This window comes from Lycorma delicatula, chromosome 1 (assembly GCF_047948215.1).
Source record: "Lycorma delicatula isolate Av1 chromosome 1, ASM4794821v1, whole genome shotgun sequence".
Taxonomy (NCBI): Eukaryota; Metazoa; Arthropoda; class Insecta; order Hemiptera; family Fulgoridae; genus Lycorma; species Lycorma delicatula.
The window spans coordinates 22,337,893-22,363,541 of record NC_134455.1 but is presented as its reverse complement, the minus strand read 5'-3'; the positions used below and the strand labels follow the sequence as shown (position 1 = coordinate 22,363,541).

The window sequence follows — 25,649 nt, the reverse complement described above, 5'->3', positions numbered from 1 at the left end:
ATTCTTTTGGATGAATCTACAATCTCCAATTGGTATTCATACACAATGTTAAATTTAATCAAAAGTCCACATATATAAGTGCAGAAGACTAATTCTCCTTCTTCTGAAAAAATATGGAAGAAAATCCTTTTCTCCATTTCCTCCATACCTTAACCAGGAAAATCAGCTGCTAGCAAGTTCTTCTCTTTAAGCCTCGAACTAAGTAATTCTGAATTTTCTTTGGTCTCAAAGTTTGGATTTAAGTCTCAAACCAAATCGATTAGTTCAGACTGTGAATAATGCTTTGGTACACAGCTATCTCCAGGTTCATACTCCTTGATGTTATCTTCATTTAAATCACTTGTGGAATCATCTGTTTCAGGTATATTTTCTGGTGGAATTGGCAGCAACACATCTGGACCATGAGGAATCGGGTGTAAAGCGGATGGCATATTTGGATAGATGATTCTTTTTTATTTTTCAAACTGAAACTGTGAACACTAGTTAAACAAAAGTAACAATCATCGGTGTGATTTCATGGCTCTCACCACACCATAAAAATATGAATGCTTCTTGTTCACTTATTTTCACTTTGAAATACAAGAGGTACACTTGTTGAACGAAACTTGTTATATTTCTTTTTTGCCTTTCCACCATTAATTCACCACAATGTAAGAAAAAGAAAATCTGCAGAATTTTTACAGCCTCTTGAAAGCCATTTTGAGAACAGAAAGTTTGCTTTATGGCCTGAAAATATATATTCCACCAATAAAAAATGCATTTGATCACAGAAGACAGAAAAAACTGGATTTAAGCTTGCTGATGGTTGAAACAGCACTGATAGTAGTTGCAGGTGCATGAGTGGCACGGATAACTGCCAATAAACATCTTACATCTTGTTAAGTCATGTCACAACCTGTCAGTCAAGCTGTCAGACTCCATGCATTTACTGACCAATGAGAGCCAACTCTCCCACTGCCTCATCATCTTCAACCCAACCTCTGCCCTCCTACTACTCAAATGTTCAGCTATAAGAATGCATAGTATAAGCCAAAAAAGTGAATATACTATATATTAATTTATTACACAAAAATAATTTTATGTCTATTTTATAGTATCACATAATCACAATTTTTCAACTTTACAAATTTTTAAATTTGTGATTTGCAAAAAATCCTGATGCGATGGAAAAAATGAATGTTATTTTCAGATTCAGTACTAAAAAATACTTAGGAATCAATTAACACAAGTTAAAAAAACATTCCACAACCCAAATTTTACAGGCTTGTGTAATTGTTGAAAAATATCTTTTGTAAGCAGGTATAGTTTCATGCATGATTTTGAAATTGCTAATGGCTACTAATAACAGTCATTTAAGAAAACAAGCAAATATATGATACTAGTCAAGAAACATAAGAAACCACAAAAAATACTAATATATCTGTTTTGATAATGGGATTATTAAATATAATTGACTGAGCAAAGCAAGAACCTACTTTAACTTGGCATTTCATGCTCCTGGTTTGTGTGTTATGAACTAACATGTTTTCCAGTTTTTCAAGGGAAAATCTCCATTGCCAAGCCCCCAATAGTTGTATTTCCAGTTCATCTTCAACAGCTACATATTGCATATTTACTATCTACATTTTACTCTATCTTTAAGCTTAAAGTCTGTCTCTATGATCATTCTACTATGGTGAGTATCATCCCTATCTCAGTATTAAGTATTTACTTAACCTTAAGTTTGTGTTTTGTTTCAAAACAAAAAAATATATATTCCACTTGCATTTTTTTTTCTTTAATGTAACCAAAAATATTGGGATATAATGAAAATACAGTTTATTTGAAAAGTTGCTGGGCACTTGAATTATGGAAGTGTAATGATGAACTTTCTTAATTATTACTTTTTATTTTTATTCCATTGTTCTACAGGAAACAGATATTACAATAACCAGAATAGTATATAAAAGGTGTTAAACATTTCAATTTGTTTTCAAACACTTTAACCAGCTGATGCACTGGAATTCTCATATATATGCTGTTATTGCAGTTTTTCATTCATCAATCATCTGTGATTTGTTGTGATACACTGTGTGTCGAGGATACCTATGCAATTTTGGTCTAATAAAACGTTTAAACCGTTGACCATAATTTAGTGTTTTGGCATGATCTGTAGGTTTCAGTTCTTGAACACAAATTACTTTGTAGGGGAAAAATTTCAGCTCTTATATGTGGTAGCAAGTCAATATCTTGCTGCTGTGCTAACTTACACGCTGACTTTTATGGACTTTCACTCACAGCATCTGAAATATAAAGCAGCTTCTGTTCATTTTGTTTAGGGGGTCTTCAATAAAGTCTGTTGCCTAAACTTTCTTGATAAAGAGTTTGAACTGCACTGCGATGAGGAACAGGAGTTTTTCAAAACTTTTCAGAAAACTTGTGCTAAATCTAAATCTCAGTATACTGGTCACCTTCACTAAAGGACATGTTCAGCAATAAAAATGTATTCCTTTACCGAAAAAACCATTATGTTTCTCACAACTATTGATGCCTATAAACGAAATGAAGCACATTCAATCATAACTCAACAACTGACATCTTGGTTTATTACTGAACATGCCTGACGAACCTGTAGGACAACCTACCTAATGCCAAAAGAAATGAATGCACCACATAATTCTAAAGCATACTGCACAGCTATTTTCTGAATGCAGTATACTTCTTCCACAGTCTTCAGTCAGTAAGTGATGTCCAATATTCCCGGAAACATTGGTTATGATCGTGTTAATATAGCAAGACAAATTTTTCACGGGATAATCTTCTACAATCAATTGTAACTGACAATTCTATTTTGTACTTTTAATTCTCACTTTAATTCAAATTGCAGAGCTCAATTTGTTACATTCTTTTCAAATGGAGTCTACTGTTCACAAAACTACCAGAGTATGTTTCAGAGGATTTTGGTTACAAACTTTCTATTTTCTACATCAAAAGTGTGGCGTGAAGTTTTGATCCTAAGTTTTAACACATTTATAAAGGTTATTCCACAAAAATATAAGTAAAAAGTAGATAATATTTATATGTACCTGTAGAAAATTTTACCTATTTCAAATTAAAATACAGTAACTTTAGTGTTGTCGTGTTTTTCTTCAATGATAAATACTATCATTCAAATCCTACTATAAGTGGAAGTGAGTCTTATTATAGTCTGGAAGTCTTTAGGGTAACTGTAGGTATGCAAATTTTATATAGTTAAGACCAAATTTTATATAGTTAAGAAAAATGCATCCCACATCATTAAGAAAGATATTAAGGTTTTATATTATAACTATTATATTATAACATTACTAAAAGTCATTAATAACTGCATTAAAGATCATTAAAGATGCAAAAATTAATTGTAATTGATGGGTGGCAGACACAATAAAACTTGATAACATTTAAACTATAGTAACATGACTAGGGCTTTTAAAAGCAGTAGAAAAGAGGTGCAATGAAGATTTTTTCTCTTATTAATAATGTACTTCTTATTCCATCAAAAGATTTTATATTAAAGAAGGTTTAAGAAAATAATTATCACCTGCGAAAATTATCCCAATAATTGTTAGCACGATTTCCAGGTGGTACTTGATTGTTAAGTGTGCCAGTGGGGGAAGGTACAAATGATCCAATAGGACTAGAATGATGAAAAGGCTGGAATTCAAGGTTTAAATTGTTACTGTACAGTGGATAAAAATAATGAGGTGGCGGTGGAGCGGAAGGAGGAGGAAGCAATGAAATCAAAGCAGGCTGTGTTGCTGTTGGTGGTGATGTACTAATCAATCGGTTTCTGTGTTGAGAAGTATATCGACCAAGGTTTGAGTGAGAATTATTATGATGATCTCCTGCTGCAGCTGTGTCATTGTTATCTATTGAATTTGCTCCACCTCCAGAATGACGTGACTGAGTCTGACTATGCTGCTGCTGCAACTAATCAAAGAGACCAAATATATATATATATATGTATAAAAAACACAGAAAATTACAGTAGTTTAATAAAAAGAAGGTTCATGGACTTTTTATCATCTTATAAAATAACTTTTTGTTCAAATTATTTTTTTGTAATGTTGTATACAGACTGAAGCCTGCATGAAATTCATTTTTAAAAATTTTTTTTTGTTACTGGAAACAATACAGTTTTTATTTACTGGTCTAAAAGACTGAACCTGTGTTTTTTGTTAAATTTTAAATAACCATAACATCACATGATCACATAATAATTAAGAAGAAGCGACTTAAAACTGTTCCAACTCATTTTGAATCTTTTGCATATTTACACACTAGGTCAGAAGTTTTTGCCATGTAAAAGGTGGGGTCTATTTCCACTACACATATTGGGTTACATGAGCCATACTAGATCTCACTGTGTGTTACATATTAATTATAATAATATAATATACATTTGAAATGTACACTAGTCAATTTAATTATATAAATTGTGTTAATTTTAACACATTAAATTTTAAGTACAATTTAAGTCTTCTATAGACTTAATTCCTTTATTTACAAACATATGTAAAATCTGTAGTGCTTTCATACTAAATTATCTCATTTACTGAATGCATTGTCACATACCTTCAATTTCTTCTACCATTGTGAAAGTTATTAGAACCACAGATCACCTTTCTCTGTGTAGTTAACTACTTTAAAGGGTTAAAAGGATTCATTCAAAAATTGATTTTGTTAGTTACTTTTAACTATAAACATTTTTAACTAAATGAGTTATCAGATGTACCGAAATGAAATGGTATTTAATAACATACTTCCATCATGCTTGTAGAATAATGTATGTTATAAAAAAGAAGAGTGAATTTTTCATAAACTTTCAAATGCGTAAATATTTTCTTAAAGAATAATAAAAATTCTTAAAAAGTAGTTTCAAATAAAATTATTTGTTTCCAATATAGTAAGAAAATTAACAATACATATTTTACTAAGCATGGGAAAATAATACCAAAAAAAAACAAACTTTGTGTCACTTCTTCTGAAGCAAACTAACCCTTCTAATAGTTTGAAAATACAAATGTATTACAAAAATATGTTTATGAAATTACAGTTAATTTTTCTATTGATGACAATCGCATAGGAAAAAACATAACAATGATTTGCAAAAAATTATATTTAGGTAAGGTTGACAACAGCTTAATGAAAATAATTCTACCAGACCAAGGGAAATCCATAAAGGTATGGCTCTAAATTTGCCTCTTACATTACAATAACCACTCACTTCAAAGTTGTTAAATATTGGTCATTAGAATGCATGAAAAGTATGTACATCCGTAAAGATAATGTTACTCTTATGACAAGGCTGTTCAAGGGGTAGAGTTACAAAATCAATAAAAAACTGGAATATAGGCTCCTTGGATTAAATAACAGATGTATTGAATTAGTGGAAATAATAATAAATGCAGTCAGTATGGAGTAAATACTGTCCGATTCATGAATTACTGGTTGTCTGATATACTGACTGTCATAAGAATATTATTAGAAAGAATCATCAAACAGGGTAAATAATTTTAAATATGCTCCGAAATGTGAATTATACTCAGATTCCATGATTCTCTCTGACCAAGACTTGTTACTTTCAGGAAAATGCTAGGGAAGTTGATTTCATTATCTGAATATCTAATGAACACAAAAACATTTTTAGGACTCAAATCATCCTTTTACTAATAATAACTAAGAGCTTTAACACCCATTTTTCAACAGTTGGAAACACTGTTTGTTTTTTATGTTCACCATCAGAGTAACTCACACTAGATGGTTCAAAACCCATGCAAACAAAAAATAAATAAATAAATCAACAAACAAGAATAAATTCAAATAAATAAAGAATAAAATTTTGTAACTGAAAACCTGAACACACAGGCAAAAAAATATTACTTTTTACATATAAGTTTGTCACAATTACTGTAGGTTTTCTTCAAACAAACTGAGGTTATTTGTAAATGACTCTGGGCCCAGAAATTCCTTAACAACCTAAATTCATCAAAGTAAGATAATTGGTTAAAGATGAAGTAAAGGATATATGTTTTATATTTTTTCTTATCTTATGAAATAGGTTTTTAATATTAATTTGTCAAGATAAATTTTATCACTGTTCAAAAGTATGTGAACTGGCAACTATGTTTGAATTTGTCTTCAAATAAAACATCCAAAAATTCCTTTATGGCCAACAGAATTACTATTATTTATCCATATTTAAAGCTAGATAGTTACAAACCAATCAGTGAATAATCTTTTTACTGCTAATAAAGAATTTTTAAGTCTCTTTAAATAAATGCATGTGTTAATGAATATGTCAAACTTACAGCATGGAGAGTCTCTCTGAGAGATGTCAGTTCACACTGTTGATTCCATATCAACTGAAAGCATTGGTTTAATGATCCAAACATTAGCTGATGTTGCTGAGTACCTAGGAAATTATTTAAACCGGTTGCTGGATTACCTGAAATACAAAAAAAATGTTACTAAAATTTTAAAGAAATAAATACTGAAACTGCCAGAAACACACATACATGAAAATTTACAATGAACCCAAGAAGCTAATATGCAATGATATCCAAAGATTACCTTGAAACTGAACAATCAAGCAATATTTCATTTCTAACAATTTCTTTTTGTAAGTGAATTAAAGAGTTATTTCTAGTTTTCAGTGTATGGATAACGTTATTAAAAGTGTTCATTGTTAAGTTTTGGAGGCAGGGTGGAACTGAAGGTCATTAAAATTAGAAGATTGTATTTGAAATGCATGTAAATGCATAAAATTGTATGATTTTCATTTAAGTTGCCCAAAAAAATTCAAATGGGAAGTGTTATTACTAGATTATAATGCATACTAATAATTATATTGTATCTAATTTTCTATCATTCTGGTGTTAATATAAGCTATATTTTCAATGCAAAAATTGACTATTAAAAAATAAAATTAATTATTTTTTAAAAAAGAAAAAATATACTGCATATGATCATGCAGCTTAGATACACAATTGTATTGTACAAACACATACCAGGAAAAAAGAGAATCAGAATAAAATCTTACATATCAAGCTAAAAGTTGTTTGTTTCTATGCTTCTCGCATCATGTGAGAACCAATCGACCAATTACTTTCAAATTTGCAGGATACATTCATGCTATCCAACGGAAGGTTTTAAGTCATAACCCCCTTGGGGGTAAAGTTGTCAATTACAGATATTTATTAAAGAAGAAAAGGCTTAATAATTAAAAATTAAATTAATTTCTATCAACATGGCAGCTATCCAAGATTCTCTATCTAGTGCTAGTCGTTTCATTTCAGTATACCCTCTACATCCTACATCCCTAACAATTTGTTTTACATATTCCAAACATTGCCTACATGCACAATTTTTTCCTTCTACCTGGACCTCCAATATCAAAGCGACTATTCCAGGGTGCCTTAGGATGTGGACAATAAGTCTGTCTCTTCTTTTAACTATATTTTTCCAAATGCTTCTTTCTTCATAAATTTGCCGCAGTACCTTTTCATTTGTCACTTTATCCAACTATCTTATTTTTACCATTCTCCTATAGCACCACATTTCAAAAGCTTCTAATCTTTTCTTCTCAGGTACTGCAATCGTCCAAGTTTCATAACGCGACACTCCAAATATATACTTTCAAAAATCTTTTCCTGACATTTAAATTAATTTTTGATGCAAACAAATTATATTTCTGACTGAAAGCTAGTTTCGCCTGTGCTATTCGGCATTTTATATCGCTCCTGCTTTGTCCATCTTTAGTAATTCTACTTCCCAAGTAACAAAATTCTTCTACCTCCATAATCTTTTCTCTTCCTATTTTCAAATTCAGTGGTCCATTTTCATTATTTCTAATACATTTCATTACTTTCATTTTGTTCTTGTTTATTTTCATGTGGTAGTTCTTGTGTAGGACTTCATCCATGCCGTTCATTGTTTCTTCTAAATCTTTTTTACTCTCGTTAGAATTACTGTCATCAGCAAATCGTAGCATCTTTAACTTTTCACCTTGCACTATTACTCCAGATCTATATTGTTCTTTAACATCATTAACTGTTAGTTCTACGTAAAGATTAAAAAGTAACGGGGGTAGGCAACATCCTTGTCAGACTCCCTTTTTTACTACGGCTTCTTTCTCATACTCTTCGATTATTACTATTGCAGTTTGGTTCCTGTAAATGTTAGCAATTGTTTTTCTATCTCTATATTTGAACCCTAATTTTTTTAAAATTCCGAATATTTTATTCCTGTCTAGATTATCAAATGCCTTTTCAAAGTCTATAAACGCCATGTTGGTTTGCTTTTCTTTAATCTTCCTTTTACTTTAATATGAGCGCTAAAATTACTTCGCTTGTCTCTATTTTTTTCCTGAAACCAAATTGGTTTTCTCCTAATATTTCTTTCACTCTCCTTTCAATTCTTCTGTACAGATTGGTCTTCTTCTAATATTTCTTTCACTCTCCTTTCAATTCTTCTGTACAGAATTCTAGTTAAGATTTTTGATGCATGAGTAGTTAAACTAATTGTTCTTTATTCTTCACATTTATCTGCCCCTGTTTTCTTTGATATCATGTCATTAAACTCTTTTTGAAGCCTAAAGGAACTTCCCCTTTTTTGTAAATATTACACACCAGTTTGTATAATCTATTTATCATTTCCTCACCTGCACTGTGCAGTAATTCTGCAGGTATTCCATTTATGCCAGGAGCCTTTCTGTCATTCAAATCTTTTAATGCTCTATTAAATTCAGATCTCAGTATTGTATCTCCCTTTTCATCCTCTGCAACTTCCTCTTCCTCCTCTATAACACCAGTTTCTAATTCATTTCCTCTATATAAGTCTTCAATATATTCCACCCACCTATCGACCTTTTCTTTCGTATTATAAATTGGTGTACCATCTTTATTTTAAAACATTATTAGATTTTAACTTATGTACCATAAAATTCTCCTTAACTTTCCTGTATACTGCGTCTATTTTACCAATGATCATTTATCTTTCTACTTCTGGACACTTTTTTTTAATCTACTCTTCTTTCGCTAATTTGGACTTCTTGTTTATATTACTTCTTAATTGTCGAAAGTTCCTTTTACCTTCTTCATCACTAGCATTCTTATGCTTTCTACGTTCATCCATCAGTTGCAATATATCCTCTGATATCCAAGGTTTTCTACAAGTTCCATGTATATATTCTTCTATTATGATTTTAAAACTGCGTGTGGCAATTACTAAATTATACTTCGTGGAGAACTCAATATGTCGGCCCCTCTTCCATTCCTTTTTCCTAGCCTGTGTTCAACCACAATATTTCCTTTACCTTTTCCAATGCTTGCATTCAACACATTCTACCTCATTATCATTATGGGCGGGCACTTGTTGGCATATAGACATTAAAATCATTGTTGGCTTAGATTTTGATTTTATCCTTACTATAATTATTCTATCGCTAAGATTTTTGAAATACTCTACTCTCTTTCATATCTTCTTGTTCATTACGAAACCTACTCCTGCCTGCCCTTTACTTGATGCTGGGTTAATTATTCTAAAATCAACTGACCAAAAGTCGTTTTCCTCTTCCTACCAAACCTCACTAATTCCTACACCGTCTACATTTAACCTATCCATTTTCCTCTTTAAATTTTCTAACCTACTAATCTTTTTAGACATCTAACATTCCACACTCTGACTTGTAGAATGAAAGAGCTGCTGCCTTCTATCAGGAATTACTGTTTAGTCTGGCTCTCAACAGATACCTTTCCAATAAGGTTGCACCTTCGGTCCAGCTACTTTGTATCACTGAGTACTCAAGCACCCTCACCATTGGCAAGATTTCATGATTCATAGAGGGAGATAAAAACACTTAAGACAATCATAAGGATAACAGTACTCTTATTTTAAATTTGAGTAATGATTCACTAAAAGAATCAAATTTCTTTAAAAATTATCAGTAAATTATAAAAAAACAAAAATTATAACAATTTTTACCTGTGATATCTGATGTATAACCCAGTTTGTGTTATTATCCATTGAGTGATGTAAATTATGTGAATTTAAAGGACTGAATGAATCATCATGCCTGCTGCCGCTACAAACACTTCTAGTACCATCTTGTACCTTCATACAACAACAAGCAGCAGGTGTCCATAATCCACAAGGAGGAGCAGTTGCAGGAGAAGCAGGAGGTGCAGCACCAAGCATACCTCTAATATTAACAGGGTGAGCTGGTAGAGAAGATCCACTTCCTGTAAATGAGAAATGAGCTATATATCCTTCAATGAGATGAGATTGATGTGCATAGGTAAATATGTATATTAATGATAAATTATTTCAGAACACCAATCTTGATTTTTAATTATAATTTACATCTTACAATCATGTAAAATTAAAGATTCCTATGTGAGTCATCTAACTAGAATTACTCTTTTTTTCAATGTGTTCCAATTTGTTTTTTTCTTCACATAATCTTACAGTGTAGCAGTCAAACGGTCCATATTCATATCCTGTTACAATGCTTACTATTTTTTTATTTATTTTTTCTACTACCAACTGTATACTTTTCAGAAACCCATTCTTATATAAAAATATATATTTTTCAAAGTGTGAGGAATCTAAGAAATGATGATTAGAAAGCATGAATATAGCTTCTGGATGGATAAAAACAATTACAAATTTAATCTTTATTTAAGTCATCTGAGAGAAAATAGTTGGCAATGTAAGAAAGATCCACGATCAAATTTCATTGATTAAAATATCTGTAACAGTTTTCCCAAACAGTTAGTATCGAATACACAAAAGGATAATGAAATAGATTTTAGTTAAAAACAATTCAAACTGCATAAATGAAGGTAAGGTGAAACTGGAGCAAGAGAAACAGAATAATTTGTGATGTGAAGATAAATTTAAGACAAACCAGTGTACATTCTGATCTTTGCCATTTAGTGGAGATAAAAAAAATGAAGTGTATAAAATATTAGGATAAAAGAATGGAAAAAGCGAGATTGTTGATTGTTGATTTCTGGGGAAGAGAATGAAACCCAGAATCAATTTAAATGTATAGAATCAGATAGTGAAGAATGAAAAGATTAGAGCTGGAACAGATAATAAAATAAATAATGAAGTGTTGGAAGTGATATGAAAATTTTGATTATTCAGGGAGTGTTTCAGATCAGCACAGGCAGTTAAACATGAAAGAAAATTGTACAAGAGTGTTAAAATGGTTACTGGAATGGAAAATCTATGGAAGAAAATAGATGTAACTGGTTTGGCCATGTGAATATGGTCACTGCCAAATCCAGTTACTTTAATGATGGCAAAGACAATATAAATAAATATATGTCAAATAACAACAAAATAACCAAGAAATACAATAACAGAACCTAAAAAACCAATACCAAAATCAACTTTCACAGGATCCCACATCATCAGCTGGTACAAAATTCCAAAATTACTCTCAAACAAGAACAAAAAATAAATATAATTTTTATTTGAGGTTATTTGGCACAATGATCAGTATTTTGATGAATTATTTGAATTTTCACAAGTACATATATATATATATGCCTATTTTTTTCCTAAGTACTTTCTAAGCACTTATGAAAACAATGGAAAGATGAAGCTGTATGGTCTAAGGGAATATTTTTTCTATTTCTTTTTTTTTTTGTAATTTATGATGGCTCCTCTTGGGACCAGAGACCAGAGAAATAAAAGAGGAACTAACTTTCAGAGTTTTGAACAAAGTAGAAAAGTGCAAACAATCTTTATAAAAATCATAAAGAAAAAGAAACACATAGTTGAGACCTAAAGATACAGCAAAGTATCAAATAAATTATATAAAGGTAAGCAAAGATTTTTGAACTAAATTGCCAACTGTAATACAAACCAGAAGCAGACTCTAACCACTGATTCTAACCACAAGTAAGCAATGATTGCCTTTCAAAGTGTAGACTGAAGTTTACAAAATTAAAGGAAAGATGAGATCAGAGATGGGATACAGATATGCTAAAACAGAATTAAAATCCTAAATAGTTGGCAGAGTTCAAGAAGGTGCAACAAGAGAAGAGTCAACATAAGGGCATGGATAGAGTTAAAAAGAAAAATAATTAAAATGGGGAGAAAGATTTTAAATTTACAAAAGCTGATGGATGGATGAAAATATAAAATAGACAGAAAAAAAAGGATGAAATTTCTTGCATGGCAAAGAAATTGGAAAATAGCAAAGGAAGACGTATAGAAATAATGAAAAACATGATTATTACTGGAAATGTAGCTTCAGAGAAATGAAGCCAAAATGTTTTAGTAGCAAAGATGCAAATAGAAGACCTTTATTACAGATAAAAGAAAGACTTAATAAATGGCAGGAATATATAAGATATAAAAGAAGGAAACTTACCTTATGATGGTATTTAAAAGAAACTGAATTCAAACTATGATCTGAATTTGATTATAGTATAAAAATATTAATTTTGTATTATACAAATTTGATCTCAATATGATATTCACAATCTGAACCCTGAAAGACTTCAAGAATAAAGTACTATAGATAGATGAAATATCTGAATTAATATGCAGTCTAAAAGAATATGCTTTAATTATTAACATTCAAAATTTATAACATTTGAGAAATTTCCACAGCTTTTAAAAAGAGTAGAATTTTTACTATTTAAAGAAAGCAGGAACAAATAAATTTGAGTAGTATCACATCAGTTTATCATCTAATACATAAAAAAAATACTGAAAAAAATGGTGTAAAATTTACGAAGTTTAAATACAAGTATGATAACTGGCGATCCTCACAAACGGAAGAGAAAACAGTCAGTAGCGGGCTCAACTGTCAATCAAGTGCTAAAGATTAATTTTTACAACTACAACAACTTAAATTGGTTTGTTACTTTTTTAACCTGCTCCTTTTTCATTGGATAAATGTTTATCATTTTAAAGTTTTATAATTTAATACAATCGTCTAAATATTACATCAAGAGTAAAAAGTTATTAATAAAAGAAAAACATCCAAACTAACCAATTAGTTACAGATAGAAACAGGCATACTGTCTTGCCTGTAGTTTGTCTTCAGTTTGAGACCGTTTTAACAAAATTAATCTCTGCCCAGAACAAGTGTTCATTTTCATCTACACTAATAAAATTATTAAAAAGTTAAATAAATGATTAAAGATAAATACAATAATACAAAGTATCTGTTCAACATACCAGTAGAATGTTTTCTCCAAACATTGCAAGGCATTTGGATTGATGCAGTAGAGTTCAGCGTTCCAGTATTGCCATTTGATGTATCCATTACTTCTCTACAACACATCAAACCATTATCTCATTTATTACATATAGTGAAACATTGTGTATAAATTTAATTAGGGTAGAAATATCAGTTGTATGACAAATGAAGAACCTTTCAATGTAAAAGAGGTTGAATATTAAGGATACCAGACTACCTTTTACTCCTTTTAGATATATTTATTTTGAATATCTAATTGACTACAATCTTGAGAAGTGATTTTTTTAAAATTATGTCAAGATTCTTCATAACTTAAATGCTACATTTCAACTACACACCATAGTTCCTCCAGAATCTAAAAATAAAAATTGCTGACTTTCACTGACCATCTTATGAATTTTCTAAACTCAGAATAATTCAGTCAATTAACATACATGTAGGTAAGAAATACTTATTGTTTTCAGTACTTCTACAACTTCCAATAATCACTTTACTTACAACTTTAATTATTTCATTAACTAAAAATTAAATTATACAAAAGTTTTTTAAAATCATACATTTATAGGATAAATACTATACTAAGAATAAACTCAGAAATAGCGTATAATGAGGGATATGTTATAAATAAATTAACAAAATGTATAAATGAAGAAGCAAAAAAAAATTATCATATAATATAAAGTATTCATAGTAATATAATGTATAACTAATAATAATATATATTCATTATAGAATTCTAGGCTCTATGAGTATTTTATTACGGTAATGTAAGTGAATATCAAGATCTATTTCATAACAATAAAAGCAAATAGTATATTTTATGTTACAAGGCATTTTTAAGGTGATAAGTGAAATGTACTTCATGAATTAAACAAATTTCAATAATTAACAATTTTAACTGCTTAATATATATGTTTTTAATTTTTAAAAGTGCTTCTAAAATTTCAGGAAGATTTATTAAAGATGATGAGGGACAATTCAAAAACTATTACTACAAAATAGGAAAATCCCCCAACTAAGGAAAAAAACATTTAAATAATAGTAAAAAAAATATTTCTTTTGTACATATTCTTTTCTAATTATTTCCTAAACAAAGACAAAAATGATTATTCTCACCGTGACATAGTCATATATCTTGGTTGACCACAACTAGATGATGGTAATGATTGATCTTTACAAACATTACCAGAGGAAGCAGTACCAACTGTAGTACTGCCAAAACTAACTCCACTTCCTAAATTGCCACCAACAGATGTCAATGAAATTGTCTTCTCGATTAATGTACCTGGATCATTGTCTTCATCTGATCTTCCACCATCGTCACTAAAAAAATTTCAAATAAGAAATAAAAAATTGTCTGACCCACACAAAACATTCAGTCTGTCATTAAATTTATATAAAATGTTTAACTCTATAATCTAATCAATTATATTGCTTTCAACAAAAGTTGGTATCAGTTACCACAATGGCACATAATAAAAAAATTATATATATACTAAATAAATCAAGAAAATAACACGCTTTAGAAAAGTCATGAATCATTCTTATGATTGTACTGATGAACTAAATTTAAACGGTGTTAAATCTTTAGAGCTAGGATGGACTGTATTGATTGTGGAGTGAAATCAAACGAAACCATATTCTTCTAGGACAGTTGAATTTATTTTGTACAATACTAAATAACACTAGTCACATTAGACCAAGAAATACATGACTGCGCCAGATGGGATTCTTTACTCGAATGAATGTATAAAACTGACTCACAGGCCAGCTCTAATAGAAACTAGAGCGCAGCACTAGCTGGCTCAAACTAGGAACAGAACAAACAGAGAGAATCATTTTTCATTACATATGAAGTAAATGTTTATGTTATAAAAATTAAAATAATATTTATAAAAACACATTTTATAATTTTACCTAGAATAATCAGGTGAGCCTCTCCAAGTGGTGGATGTGGCTGATAACTCCTGATATCCATAACTGGAAGCACCATATCCTGCAACAGCTTAATAGATAAATTTAAACTTATAATTTTTACACCAGAATAATAACAATAATAATAAAATATTTTTTGAAAGGTGGTGTTTTATATATATATATATATATATATATATATTAACTTAGTAAATCAATTTTTTCTTTATTGTTGTCCATATGTTCCTCTGTATTAACTGGATTGAAGAAAATTAAAATTTAGCTACCCACCACCACAGATTTATTCTTTTATTTTATTTAATATATGAATACAGTATATAACATAAATAATTCATAAGAACAAAAATGACAAGAACACTAACCAATATATCACAAATCAAAAATTACAAATGTTAACTGAAAATATCACAAATTTTTACAACTACTGTACATGCTGGAATTCCAACAAAGCAATTTCTAACAATGGCAAAGATATTCACAATTTTTTTTTTAATATAAAATCTAAAAAAAAAAAATCACCTTGCTGCTGTTGTGAATGTGTATCTGTATTAATACACGACATCGGGTCATCTTTCTTCATCCATTCCTCAAGCTCTTGAGTTTTTGCACACAACTTAGTCTAAGCAATAAAAATCACAGAAGTTAGTTACACATCAGAAATCAATGTTAAAAACAAAAGGTCATCCAAGAAAGTATCATTAGAATGCAATTAAAACAAGATTAATATCACTGAAAATTATACAAACAGATTTATTCATATCAATGAAAAAAAATATGTATATAAAAAAATTAAATTTGTACTCTTCAAACAGTTTTTTAAGAGTTCTACCTGCAGAAAAAATTAAAAAAAGAAGACTAAGAGGTTCAGGATTCCTGACCTTTAATAAAAGTCCCTAAGCTGTCTAGCTTCCTAGAATTAAAAAAAAATACAGATGTATAAACTTTTATCTTTAAAAATATGGTGTCTATCTTAAACAAAAAATAAAAATCATATGTCAGAGGCTAACTCCCTGCCTCCCAACAGCTTTTCTCCCCTTAGTCTCTTTATAAATTCAAACTATCAGAAAAAAAAAATTAAAAGAACATTGTGAACTTGGTTCAAATCTCATTGGCTTGCTTTTCAAACTAAATTCTATCTTCAATATTCAGTAATTGAAATATTATGCTGTCCATAGATTCAGTTCCCTTACCCTTGAAGAGCTTCAACCTTAAATAACCATAATTTAAATACTGTAATGGTTAAACAGTTCTTTTCCAAAAAAATGTTCTGAATGTTTTCTTGTGAAAAATTGTTATGGAAATATTTTTAATTTACTACATGTAAATTCTGCGACTAAGTATTTGCAAAATAATTTAGTTTGGTTTATCTATAAATTTTGCCACATTATGCAGATCTACCTTCAAAAATTTGTTCAAATGTTTTGAATAAATCCTCATAACTTCACTGCATGCATATATGCAAATTTGTACACCACATATATACCTACTTTATAAGATAGAGATAATATTTACCACATTGTTTTTATTATGTTTGGCTGCAATAGGAGGAATAGGCTGCTGAACTTGTCTTGATTGCTGAGGTTGCTGCCGCTGTTGTTGTGGTGGCTGCTGCTGTTGCTGCTGTGGCTGTGACTATGGCACCTGCCACAGGTTGATATAAATTCTGCAGATTAACTTCGCTTCTAAATAAACAGAAAAACATGTTTATTACCATTAACACAAATTAAAAATTAATTATAAAATAGAAATTTATAAAACCCATAGTAAAAATTTAAACTAGAGGTATAGTCAGGTTGAGTAATAGTGTTTGGGCAGATACTCATAAATTACATTACCATAAAATTATAGTTTTTAGATCCAACATGATATTTTAAGAGCCCTCTCAACAGTTCTTACTTAAAATCTACTTTGAGAATAAAATTTAAAAAGAAAAAATAGGGAGCCAAAAATCCACAAAAATTTAAGATTTCCACCATTTTTTTTATTTTTATTATGATCTAATTTTTCATGTAAATTTATAACATAAATTTTAATTTCTAAATGAACATTTGAAACTATAAGATTATTTTACGATTATCGCACCTTTTCATTCAAAAGTATCAAATTTTAAATATCAAAGATATTAAAAAGAGAGAACTTAAATATTTTAATATTAAAATTCAGTTTTTCAGAGCATACTCAAGATTATAAATCCAAAATAAAAATTAAATATGTTACCTAATTTTTGCATATGAAAATCAAACAAAGGAAAGAATTATTAAATAAAATTTTTTTTACTGGAAAATGTAGCTATATTTTACTAATTTAGTTAGACATAACAAATTTCCTATAAAATTGTGTAAACATTTTGTTTTATTACTTTTTAAGAATAAAATTGGAATAATTTACAAATTTCTACCAAAGAGTTTATGCGGGAATATTTAGAGCACCTGCATGTTATTTTATTAACATTTTTATAAACCCTTTCCCTCCCTCTTTTTGCTTAATTAAATATACAAAGTTCCTATGAAGAAAGAAAAACTTAAAAATACAATAAAACATGAATTACCATCCAATTTTGTAATCTTAATAAAATAAACAGCCCGCAAATACCCAGAAAATATTTTTTTCAAATTAGACAATAAATAAATCATGCCAAACATATTATATTAAAGAAAAATAAATAAAAGAAAAGGAATCTTCCTAAAAACATATTTCTGATGAAAAAACCACAACTGCCTAAACATGAATAAAAATAAATAGCCATATACATTATTAAGTCACAAACTTGTCATCACAAATCACTTGTTTAACAACTAATTTTTGAAGTTGAAGCTCTGACGTTCAAATCCAAGTAAAAATTGGTAACTTTTATAGAGATTTGAATATTAGACAGTGGATATTGGTGGTTGGGATTCAATTCTCAGACCTTTGCGACCTGAGACAGCACAAGACTATACATTGCATTACATATACTATACATTAAATATATATTACATTTACATGTAATATATCATCCTCATATCACTGGGGCATGGGTAGGGGATTGCTTACTGTTCACTGGTTGAACAGACTGTAACATATATATTAGGAATATAATAATAATAAAAATAATATTATATTAAATCAGGTGAAATTTAAGCAATATAGATATTTTTAAATAGCATTATAAGTAATAAGTTTTATAATCAAAATTATAGGACCCATTTTTTTAATAAAATTCTCTAATGGAAAAATTTCCTTCTGAGAAATTTTAAAAAAGGATATCTTTAAACATTTTTAAGCAAGCTTTTTTCAATTGAGCCCAATGGTTTAGACAAGGACCTGAAAACTGATGCAGTTCTGAAGGATGGCCCACCTAATTGCACATACAAAATTTAAATGGAATAATTTCTGGTTTTTATTAGTAACACACGCATGCACATGTGTGCATACACACAGTGCATTTGGAAAGTCACTCCTTTAGAGTTATTGGTGCATTCTGTTCTTTCAGCATTAGGTTGGTTGCCCAGTGGATTCGTTGGACATTGCTCAGTAATAAACCAAAACGTCAGTTGAGTTGTAATTGAGAACATGCTTCATTTCATTTATCAGAATCAATAGTTGTGAGAGACATAAATGGTTCTTTTGGTAGAGGGACACATTTTTCTCGTTTACACATCTTTCATAAAGTTAATACATATACTGATTTAGTGAAACAATTTTCTGAAAAGTTTCCGTATACTTCTGTTCCTCACCATAATGCACTTCGAACTCTTTATCAAAAAGTTTTGAGCAACAGGCTTTGTTGAAAACCCTCTAAACTTAATGAACATAAGCTGCTTGATATTTCAGTTGCTATGGCCAAAATTTCATGAAAGTCAATGCGTAAGTTAGCACAGCAGCAAGATATTAGATTTCCTATCACACATAAAACTGTAAGAAAAGAATTGAAAATTTTCCCTTACAAAGTAATGTGTGTTCAACAACTGAAACCTACAGATCATGCCAAAAGACTAAATTATTGTCAATAATTTAAATAAACATTTTATTTGATCAAAATCCTGTACGTATCCTTGACATTATGTTTTTTTACAGATGAAGCATGGTTTCATCTGGGAGGGTATATTAATTCACAAACTATACAATTGTGGTATACTAACCCCCATGAACAATCTTTACAAGTGAAAACTGGAGTCTGAATCAGTGTGAATAGAATACGCATTGTGAGTCCAATCTTTTTTGAACATGGAGTAATAGTGATTATTATTGTGCAGTTATCAGAAGGGAAAATCAATTATGATTGGTTTAAACAAGATGACGCCACATTGCACACAGCTAAGAGATCAATGACTTTTTTATGAGAAGCTTGTAGTCTGCACAATCATCTAATCTGACTCCCCGAGATTTCTTTTTACGGGAGACAGCGAAACAAGCAGTGTATATAACAGATCATGCATGACTGACGAAATAAAAACTGCAAAAAGGGCATACATACAAGACATTCCAGTACAACAGCTGGTTAAACAGTTTGAAAACAGAACGAAATGTTGTATTGATGTTGTATTGATGAGTTGTATTGATGTTGGGAGATAATTTTCAATACTTTTTATAAACTATTCAAGTTATTTTAATATTCGACTAAAAAATAATGAAATAAGCATACAAAATAATAATTAAGTAAGTTTTGTCACTACAATTCTATAATTTCAGTACACAGCAACTTTCTGAACACACACACACATGACTATATCATAATTTGTACACTTTGAAATTTAGAGTTTTTATTTAAGAAATTAAAAATACATAAAAATTTCACTACTAGAATTTCCATAATTTTATTAATTTTTTAAACCGAGTTTTTTTAAACCGAGTTTTTTCAAATTATTTTTTGTTAACATTTTAGATCATAAATACAATAGTTTTTAATATAATTATGTAGTATTAGGAAAAGGTTGAGTAAATTTCATTTTTTCATCCTTCTTATATGTCTGTCTTTATGTCGTCCTTCTTATGTTATGTTATGTCTACAGCTGCACTGTGAACTTAACATGATCCATACTGATGGCTCCCACCAGGTTGGTCTAGTGGTGAATGGGTCTACAAATATCAGCTGATTTTGAAGTCAAGAGTTCTAACACTCAAATCCTAGTAAAGACTTTTATACGGATTTGAATACCAGATCGTGGATACCGGTGTTCTTTGGTAGTTGGGTTTCAATTAATCACACATCTCAGAAATGGTTGACCAGAGACTGTACAAGACTACACTTCACTTACACTACATCCTACATCCTATGAAGTAGAACCTGGTGGTAATTCCTGGAGGCTAAACAGGAAAAAGGAAGGAAGGCTGATAGCTAAACAAAATTCAACTCGGAGAAGTGGCACATATTGAATAAAACAACAAATATACATATATACATTTTTATAATGCTCAAGAAACATTCCAAACTACATTTTGAGGATTTTTAAATTTATCTTTTCAGATCTGTTCACACACAACTTAACACATCTCGATGTTCAATAAAATAATACCAAATGTTCTGTCATAAAAATTGTTCACTAAATTTATGGCATCACTTATGAAACAATCTTTATAATATGTGTATGATAAAACCACTACAACTAAAGAACACAGCAAGTCATACCAAGAGCTGAACTCATACTTAAGAAAATTACATCACATTGAATTACTCATTACTTGAGTCATATCTGGCTTGACATGAGATGACATCATTTGACTGTTATGTATCAAATATAGGTCTACAGTATGGATCACAATATAAATCAGATGTGAATAAGTAAACATACAAACATACTAACTTATTTGTATTGTTTGTTCCAAAAATGATGGAACAAATAAATGTAAGGGGTTGTAACTTAAGAATGTTATGTGATGGGTTGTTTCGGAATACATATTCAGATTCAGCATATAAAATACTATGTAGAACATCTACTTCCTTTAAAGACCAAATTTTATACTGACCAGTGATAATCGATGGATGAGGCCTTGATGAAAATCCATCAAAAAGAAAATGAACACTAAATATTTTTTTTTAAATTTCACAAAAAATATATATAAATAAAAATAATAAAGGATTAATTTTATAATCAAAGACAGAATTAAAAAATAATCATCTACAAATAATCAAAAAATAAATTATCTACCAAAATACAAAACAAAAAAAAATATTTATACAATTATCATAAAAAGAAATTGATGAATCAGAAAAAAATCAACCAAACACAAAAATAAATTAAAATTATATAAATAAAAATAATATTTCTAGAATAAAATACAGAAAAAAAGGAAATCCACATAAGCACACTAAAGAAACAAAAAATATTACCTTGGATAAGAAGACTACTTAGCCATACCACCTATAAAATAAATATCTTGATTACCAAAAACACACAGAAAAGTAATATGTTAACTTTTTTTTTTAAAAATATGTAAATATGTTTTCAAAGAAACATATTTTGTTTTCTTTTTCTTTTAGTTACAATGGATTTTCATCAAGTAAGGGCTTCATCCATCAATTATTTGATAAAAATAATTGATGGATGAAGCCCATTTTATTTGTATTACTACAAATAACATTTATTTATTTAATGGATGTAGTGTTTAGTGAACATGAAATTCAACTTTTAGAGAAAGGTTTTAGTTATAACTTAGACAAATATAAGAATATATAAATTTTAAGCTTAGAATATGAACTTATTTTGAAATTAAAGTTAATAAGGATATTTTGTTTCAAGAAATAATTAACAAAAAACAATGTTTTTCTACAAAAATTAAAAATTGTAAAAATGATAATTATAATGTTTACCAAAGAGTAAACATTAGATTACCAAAGAGCAGAAACTTAGATTTAATCAATTCAATAAAAAAAATAAGGCATTGGAGAATGATAATAGTTTTTACATATGCAGATAAAAGGAAAATCTCTACTTCATTGCTTTGGAAAAATCTCAAAAACTCTGAATTTTTGATCCTAACAAATATGATATTAAGGTGAATCTTACAATTAAATTTCAAACAGTCTCAAAGAATTATTAAGAATTGTTCTATTTTCAGGGAAAGTGATGGTTTCACATTAACAGTAATGAATCCACAGCTATCCAAATTGTATTCTCTTATTAAATTACAAAAAGAAAATCACTCAATTAGACCAGTAGTTTCATATGTTAATGTTCCTGCTGATAAATTTTCTAGGAAGATTATTAATATTATCCAATATCATTGTAAATTTCAAACAAAATTTAATATTAAAAACTCAGCTGTGCTAGTTGAAAATATTAAGGATTTATATATTCCATAAATCCTACTCTACTTTCATTTAATGTAAAAGATTTATTTCCTAGTATTCCACCACAAGAGGTTATCAATATTGTTAACAAGTTTCTGATTATCCAGAAAACTAATAAAATTACTAGAATTAAGATATTTGCATTGAACATTTGTTTTAATCAAAATTATTTTAATAGTAAGATTTACACTCTAAAGAGGGTCTAATTAATATTGGTAACCAACTTAACCATTAGGTGCTGAAATTTTTATAAATGACTTTATAACAAAATTTATGCTCATCCTTTCTTTAAATAGTTCAAATTTAGGTATAGATACATGGATGATATTTTTGGTTGGTTTACGGGTAGCTTGAAACAACTAGGAATATTCTTGAATTTTATTAACAAATAACACAAAAGTATATATTTTACTTTGGAAGTGGAACAAAATAATTCTATCGTCTTTTTAGATTAAAATATTACTAAAATTAATAACAAATTGGATTTTATCATACATCACAAACCCTCACATACTGATACTGTCACTCACAGTACATCATTATCTGTCTGCATGTAAATTAAATGCTTTTAACAATTACATTTATAGATTATTAGATATTCCAATATCAGATGATAATTTTGAGAACGAACTTAATATTATTATGAATATCTGTAAATAATGATTACCAAGTAAGTTTAATTAATCAAGTACTTCAGAATTTTATATGTAAATCTGAAAGTTTATTTGTTTGTATGTTCTTGCATCACATGAAAACCAACTGACTGATTGCTTCCAAATTTGCAGGATACATTCATGTTATCCCAGGGAAGGTTTTAAGCCACAGACTGAAGCTCTAGTCTCCTTGGGAGGTGAAATTGTCAATTAAAGATATTCATTAAAGAAGAAAAAAATTAAACTATACAAAACTACAGTTACTAGTTTTTCCTTCTTTAAGCAATTCATTCCAACAAAAGTAAACAAAATTTCACACATTCACTTATATAATATACGTTTACTTATTAATAAAAAATTCTAATTTACTTTTAAATGATCAATTAGACTGTAATAGTTCATCATTATTAAACTTATAAATGTGAGATGGGCTTTGTATCTTATCGTCAATATTGCCCTCCTCTTTTTCTGACTTGACCAATAAGTTTATACATTACTGATACATGTGTAAACTTCCTATTGCTGCTCTTTATCTTTGTGTATTTTATCTCTTTTGGTTTTATACATTTACTTTTTTCTTTGTATCATATTTTTAAGCTTTTGTATTCTGTCTGTAACATCTGAAGAAGTTACTGTGTACTGAAACAGCTGTCACTTTCTGATTCTCAATTTGTTCACAATCTTATTTAGATATGGATCAATGGTTCAAATGAGAGATTGTTGAAATGAAAGGCAGACAACAATTAGAAAAAAAATCTAATGTTTTCAAAAATATTAGAAGTGCAGATAAACAGTTTCTTCACAAAAAAATTATGCATCTTATTTACAAATAGGATCTTCCATTCAGAATAAAGATGGTGAACACAGACAACAGTGTGTTCTTGATTGCAAAGTGTTATCAAATGAATCTATGACACCATCACAATTGAGACACTATCTTGAAACAAAACATAACAATAGTTAATAAAGCAATAGAATATTTTCAAAACAAAAAAATGTAACTTCATGGTTTTCACAGAAATGTTGACTTTGTGTGTGGAATAAAATTCTTGTCTCTTACAAAGTCGCCCTTTTGACTGCCAGAAATAAGCAACCCCATACAAGGGGCAAGATTTAATTTTGCATGCAACAAAAGCAATAGCAAAGAGTTTTTATTGAAAAACATGCCAACAAGCATTTGTAATATAGTTATCTGCAAATACAATAAATAGAAGAATCAATGAGATGGCCCAAAATGTGAAAAATATTTTGCTAGAATGGTTATGTAATAGTGAATATTTTGTGTTTCAGTTGGATGAAGTCATGATATTTTGAATAATGCTAATATGGTAACTTTTGTACAAAACTAATACAAAAATAAATTTGTGAAGACTTGTTTAGTGAATTTGTGTTTCCTAATACACCTCTTTTCAATGTTGTCAATGACTTCATAACTATAAAGTTCCAAGAAAAATATGTAGGTATACACAAACATAGTGCTAGGGCATTGTCAGGAATATCCAGAAAGTGGCACCTCTTGAGAAATGGCCAAATTGTTGTGAACATTGCAAAGTACTATGTGCTCTACAAAATGAAAACTGTTCTCGACAAGGTAGTAAAAATTGCCAATTTTATTAAGGCCCATCTTCTTAAAAGCCGGTTGTTGTCTACTCTTTGTAATGAAATAGGAAGTGATCATGAACACTTTTTAAAGCATTCAGAAATGCACTGGCTGTCTTGGGGTAAATTGTTTTGAGTTTTGTGATGAAATAAGGTTGATTCTAATAAATTCTAAATTTGAATTAACACAATTTAAATGATTTCACAACATTGCTTTTATCTCTTGCTTATTTGGAGGACATTGTTTACATCTTAAATACTCATAACTCAAGCCTTCAAGGTACAACTGTCACTGTGTTTTTAGTGCAAAATGAGATAGAAGCAACAAACAAGAAGTTAAATCTGTAGTAACCATTTGAAGAAAGGAAAATATGTTTCCATTCATACCTTGAGGTAGTGATTTCATTGAACAACCCCTTTCCAGTGATGTTGCTGAGAGTATAATTTAATATATGAGGTCACTGGCGTCTCAACTACATCTGTACTTTCCGATTTGTCCTGACAAAAAATGATTGGATGTTTCTAGACTTGGAATAAGAACTTCCTTTCGTAAAAACACATAAGGACAATTAGAACATTCAAAATAATATTATCAAGCAAACACCCAAAGCAATACCATACACGATCTTCAGGTTATATCTTAATCCAACATATATACATCACTGCAATTATATCCAGCTGCTGTCAAAGAACCACAATTCTCTGCTTTGCTACAGGACTAGATCCAAAGACACCAGCAGAAAGTAAGTTTTTTAAATGAAAAATCCTAAGAATGATTTATCTAATGAAGAAGTAAATAAATAAAGATCCATAATCTAATTAAAATCTCATCATACCTTATATAACTCATATTGTTTAATTATATCCAATCTACACCCTAACTTCTGTTATAAAAAAATGTAAGAAATCTAAAAATTTGTAAGTATCTCAAAAATTTGAGTTCTTTTAA

General features: G+C 29.3%; 1 protein-coding gene across 1 annotated transcript in view; it reads right to left on the bottom strand.

Moving 5' to 3' along the window:
- LOC142317435 (uncharacterized) overlaps nt 1-25,649 on the bottom strand; it is a 57,007-nt gene that overhangs the window by 4,418 nt on the left and 26,940 nt on the right. Inside the window, exons 6-12 of the mRNA XM_075354001.1 lie at nt 16,691-16,810; nt 15,698-15,797; nt 15,161-15,248; nt 14,360-14,566; nt 13,222-13,316; nt 6,330-6,466; nt 3,560-3,948 (exon numbers count right to left, since the gene is read on the bottom strand). Coding sequence (XP_075210116.1) covers nt 3,560-3,948; nt 6,330-6,466; nt 13,222-13,316; nt 14,360-14,566; nt 15,161-15,248; nt 15,698-15,797; nt 16,691-16,810 — 1,136 coding nt within the window. The remainder of the gene's footprint in view (nt 1-3,559; nt 3,949-6,329; nt 6,467-13,221; nt 13,317-14,359; nt 14,567-15,160; nt 15,249-15,697; nt 15,798-16,690; nt 16,811-25,649) is intronic.